The sequence below is a fragment of the Carex rostrata genome, chromosome 16 (genome assembly GCF_964058835.1).
Source record: "Carex rostrata chromosome 16, lpCarRost1.2, whole genome shotgun sequence".
In the NCBI taxonomy this organism is placed as follows: Eukaryota; Viridiplantae; Streptophyta; class Magnoliopsida; order Poales; family Cyperaceae; genus Carex; species Carex rostrata.
The window spans coordinates 5,686,529-5,692,194 of NC_135933.1; the positions used below are offsets into that span (position 1 = coordinate 5,686,529).

The 5,666-nt window shown below is 30.7% G+C and overlaps 1 protein-coding gene across 1 annotated transcript; it reads right to left on the reverse strand.

The window, feature by feature from the left end:
* Positions 1–4,604: 4,604 nt before the first annotated feature.
* On the reverse strand, positions 4,605–5,281 carry LOC144567718 (uncharacterized). The gene has a single exon (XM_078317881.1). It carries the CDS (start codon positions 5,229–5,231, stop codon positions 4,716–4,718), a length of 516 nt encoding a protein of 171 aa, XP_078174007.1. The 5' UTR covers positions 5,232–5,281; the 3' UTR covers positions 4,605–4,715.
* Between the last annotated feature and the right edge of the window lie 385 nt (positions 5,282–5,666).

Consider the following 5,666-nt stretch of genomic DNA (forward strand, 5'->3'; position numbering starts at 1 on the left):
AGAGCTATGGTCACTTGTTCGAATGTATATGGAAAAAATAATTTTGCAATAGAAGACTATTTTTAAACTTTATAGCTATCCAAATTATGCAAGATAAATTTAAAACATTATACTCATACAAGTTGTCGACTTTAATGATTTCTCAGCTATTCTCAACTAGTCATTCTCACTTTACTAATACTACTGGTAGTACTTCGGCTATTAGTTTTTTTTTTTCTCTGTTTTTAATTTTTCTAATGTAATTGAGTTTGGACATATTACATGCAGGAATGATACTATTAAAGGGTGACAATATGTGATGATGAAGACGTAAGTTCGACATTAATTTTTAATACTATGCAATTGATGGATAGTATAAGGGCGGGATACGAGGGAACTATGTATTGTTGTTTCGGTTCAGCTTTTCTCCAATCATACGTTCTATAGAGTTTATTGGATAGTGACAAAATGATTCGTGTCGATATTGGATGGGTCCAGATTGAAATTCTAGGTCATTTAAGCTTTGAATTTGGTAGTTTTGACAGCCATGTATTAGAAATAATCTAGATCATAGGATCTCATATGGATGGCATAGATTTACTTGAAACTACCTAATGAAATCCATACCAATTGAGAGTTTTCCCAATATTGTTGATGTGCATGGGTGTCCTGGTCTTATGCAAGTTTATTTGGGCTCAGTTTGCATCAGGAATTGTTTCACGTATGTCCTGTGGTACACCATAAATTTGAATGCATTTTCCTGAGAAATTACTAATATCTCCATGCCCTTGTGAGGGACAGCTCCCCCTTCTGATTTCTCTTTGAACTTTCAATTGATCTCTCTTTTCTTTCTCCTTAATCTGGTGATAGACAGTGACGAGGATAGAAGCTGAGAAAAGATATTATTTTTCTCGATACAAAAAAGAGAGTTAATCAATGATGTCTTTCTTAGTCATCTTTGGAGGGTTACTAGAAACTACTACTTTGTTTCAAAAGGGTTTATTTGGCATTCTATGTTTGTAGAGGTATGCATGAAGGGCTTCAACACCTAATCAATTGTACAAATTACAAAATTCATGCAAGTCTATCCTAGGGAAATGGGGTCTATGCCAATAACTTGTGTTGCAGCGTACCCAGCATTGAGCATTAATACTAATAGTGGGTTTGCTTGTGATTTGAGCTTTGCCCTGATGTGTTAATGGTATTTGTGTTTTGCAGGGGAAAATGGTAAGCGTGTCATTTGAGAGGATTGAGTTTGCAGATACGGGCCTATTTTGGTTCTTCATGCTTTGGATTGTAACCATGTTGAGTTGACACAAATCTCAAATGTAATACTAGATAGTCAAATTGATGAAGCCAGCAATCCTCCACATTATTCATATTTTGAAATTTTTGCATAATTCTTTAAAGTAACCAAAAAATCATTCATTCATTCATTGATATTCCATGCTATTCCTAATTCAGTTTTTCACTACATTCATTGCCAAAAATACCCTTTCAACACTAGCAGTTGTCACTGGCAATATCAATGAATGTCTTGAAATGTCATTTTCGGCAATGAATGTGGTGAAAAACTGATTAAGAAATAACATGAAAGATTAATGGATGAATGATTGTTTGGTTACAGAATGATAAATTTTGATGGCGTGGATAACTAAAGAATTATGCAAAGATTTCAAACGATAACTAAAGAAAGCTCGTTTTATTGACTTGACTATCTAGTTACTATTTTTGTTATTTTTTTACAATCTTCTTATTATATTCTGCCTACTTGTATTTGACAATGGTTATCAACAAAGTTAACTATATATTTTTATTTAATGGTTTATCAACAAAGTTAACTATATTATTCAATTTAAGTCAAAAGAATTCTAAAGTTGAAAATGAGAAACAAACAAACACGTTGATAGGTTTATATCATATATTGTATCGTTTAGGTTTTGTGTATTTTTAGTTGAACTAAATCAAATTTTTATGTTATATGAATGTGTTGTCAAATAACTAGCATACAAAATGTTCAATTTGAAATCTAGATGTTTAATTATGACAACTGTGAATGTTGTGAAGTTAAATTTATTATCCAATCTTTTAGGTTAGCTATTGTTAGTAAAGGAAATTGATTTAGTATTGATATTAAGTGAAGAATTTTACTAACGCATGGTCGAATTTTTTATCTGTAGCATTGAAAAAAAGTAAAAATTCAAAGGTAACATGTCTTTTCTAAAATCTCGAATGCAAGCGATTCTTGAATTTCAAAATTTTGAAATGCTACAAATGCAAAAATCAGATGCAGATCATTGCATGGGATGGATAACATCGCTGCTAAAATAAATGTTAAAATTGGTAGTTGTCAAATTTAGAAACTCAGATTTAGTACCATTACAAAATGATAGTTGGATACGGTGGGAGGGAGGTAGAAATAATATTAGGTAAATCCGTAAAGTGATAATTTTTTTTATGAGCCTGATAATTGTAATTCAAACAAAATTTCTAAGCGTGTTCCTCAAATAGTTTAACAGAAAAAACTTCCAATGTTATCTAACTTCCACTTTCAGCGCTAATATCCAAACATTTAGGGTGCTGATATTCACACCACAAAAAATATTATTAACACAACAAGCTTTAAATATTTTAATAAATAGACAACTTTACCCCTCAAATTATTTCTCAATCAAGCAGTCATTTATTTCTTTTTTTAATTAACAAGTTTTTTAAATATCAACTTCTAAATTTATTATCCTTCATTCATGTTATGTTCTAATTTTATACTATACGATGAAAAAAAAAATTAGCATTTTACCCAATCAAATTTTGAAATAATATGCCCCAATTGCCACTTTGTTTTTTTTTTCTATAGATGTAATTGCTTTCTACTTTTAATTATGTTACTCAATTGATTGAAAATTATGTTGACATTATTTTTTGTTAATTGTAAATTATATAATTAAATTAAATCTTACGTAATATTATCTTTAAATATGATCATTTCAATTAATAAAATCTACAATTTATTATCGGTTAATTTAAGTGTAAGTTTTCTTTTTGTTGATTGATAAATTGATTTTTCAGCTCGTTAATTATGAGTTTTAAATTTTAATTATTGTCTTTCATTCTTTAGGAAAGAAATACATCTAGAGAGAAATATTTTGATTTTGAAAATAAAATGAATAATAATCATTAAAATAAAGAAAGTATTGATTGCATAATCAAATAAGGCAAGCTATAGCAACAATAAAAGAGGGACAAAGTTGTCTATACAAATACAAAATTTGAAATTGTTGTGTTAATAAAAAAATAGTTGTGTTAAAATCAGCACCCAAACATTTAAAGCTCTATTTATAACATTTTACAATTCTACTCGGAAATATTTAAACATCTGTCTACAAGCATTAAAATTCTAAATCTGTATAGTTTTAACGCTTAATTACTTTTATTTTCAAGCCAAAAACGAAAAGATTCTTTTTACCCACTTTTTTTTTTCTCTGATCATTGTCATCCATTTTCTCAATGATCCGTGATGAATTTTGCGAATCTAAAAATATGAACGCTTTTTATCCGATTTTATCTTTCAAATGAGATCCATGAAGAATAACTTTCGAGTTATATTTGTGTCGTAATTTTTTTTACCACTTTAAATCTTTGTGACTTTCAGTTTTTTTTTTAATTTTGCTTCGAAATAATTTAAACCTCTGTTCACAAGTATATAAACCTCATGTACAATCATATAAATCTCATTAATAACACTTTAAATCTTTAGAATAAAACATATAAACCTCATGTACAAATAATTAAAACCTCAACAATAACATTTCAAAGTATATAAACCTCAACAACAACACTGCATTTACAAAGCATATAAATCTCATGTACAAAGAATTAAAACATCAACAATAACATTTCAAAGCATATAAATCTCAACAATAACACTGCATTTACAAAGCATATAAACCTCATGTACAAAACCTTGAAAATTTTAATGGTTTTAAACTGAGATTTAAAAACTTGAAAATTTAAAGTGCTAATGAATTTTACTTTAAAAAAAACAAATGACTTTAAAATTACTCAAAAATATTTCTTTATGAATCTTATTTGAAAGATAAATCAAATAGAAAACGTTCTTATTTTTAGATTCGTAAAATTCATCACGGATAATCGGAAAAATAAATTATAATGATCAGAGAAAAAAAAAAAAAAAGCAAGTGAAAAGAATTTTTTCGTTTTTGACTTAAAAATAAAAGTAGTTTAGAGTTAAAACTATGCAGATTTAGAATTTTAACGCTTTCAGACAGAGATTTATATGTTTACGAGTAGCATTGTAAAATGTCATAAACATAGTTTTAAATATTTTGATATTAACGTTGGAAATGAAAGTTTTTTCTATTAAAATACTTGGGAGACGCGCTCGGGGTATCAGAATTTTTTTTTTTTTTAATATGTTTAGTTAAAATGTTAAATTCGAAACAAAATAAAACAGATTAGCGAACTTATTGTTGGTCGCTTTCCTAAACACGGCAACTAGTAAGCATTAAGCAAGTATGCACGACCAACGAGTCGTCACTAGCATTTCTTTCTGCTCAACATTATTAACTTTATGTAATGAATTTGATAACATCAAAACCAGAAAATTCTTCTGAAAAAATATATCAAACGATAAAAAATCCACACAAATTATAATTGAACATTGTTTCTTCTTTGAAAAGCCTTATGCTCATAATAACTATTTGAGTCTTAAAAGTTCAAAAAAACCACTTCTTTTTCTGTGCTTTCCCCTTCGCCTTCTCATCTCCATCATCCTCCTCATCGCTTGATTCAGAACTAACAATTTCATCCACTTCATCCTCTCCAGTACCTTTTCCACTGGACTGATCCAACCGAGCAGCATCCATGGCCCACTTCATCAGCTTCTCCACCTCATCCTCCGTTCCCTCATCACTTATGCCCCCACTATCCACAGATCCAATACCATGGTCCGATCCAACGCCTCCTTTGAGCTTTGCAAATCTCGACTCCAGATCATCAACATCAGAATTAGATGGAGAAGGGACCGACGGTTTGGATCTAAGGGCATCAAATCGGCGAGCCAAATCAGGATCCAGAGAGGAAAAATGAGAATCAGAGGAGATGGAGTGGGAATTCAGGCGGACCTTGAGGAGGACATCATCCTGGGCCGCCCGGAGGAGCTCTTCCACCGCCGCTTCGTCGCCGCCGGCGACACCGTCGGTCAGTTTTTTATTTCTCTTGTCGCTACTCATGAATTTTTTTTTCCTTTTTGATGGAAAGGAGGAATGTAATTCACGGAAGAGAACGACTTAAGAGTGAGTTTCATTTTTAATTTTTGTTATTTTTTTTTCCACTTACCTTTATTTATTGGGAATTCATTTCACTTTAGATAACTCTAAAATAAATAAATCATAACTCAAATTTTGAGTTTAGGTCCGGACCGTCGGATCTCGTTTGGCACGAATATTAAAGGGACGCATACATTTTCACCTCGGACCGTATTGGTCCGGATTTTGATAGGACGGTCCAGATCTAAATTCAAAATTTGAGTTACTTAAGAGATCTAGACTCCCTATCAAAGATAGATAGAGCCTCATTTATGTTGTGGACCGTCCATTATCAGCAAACTCTTAATCTCAGCCGTTCATCTTTTGACGGCACTGTTTTCTGCAATAGTAATCTACAGT

What these genes read in the sequence shown, in the direction of transcription:
- LOC144567718 (XM_078317881.1), bottom strand. Translation starts at nt 5,231, where the DNA reads ATGAGTAGCGACAAGAGAAATAAAAAACTGACCGACGGTGTCGCCGGC.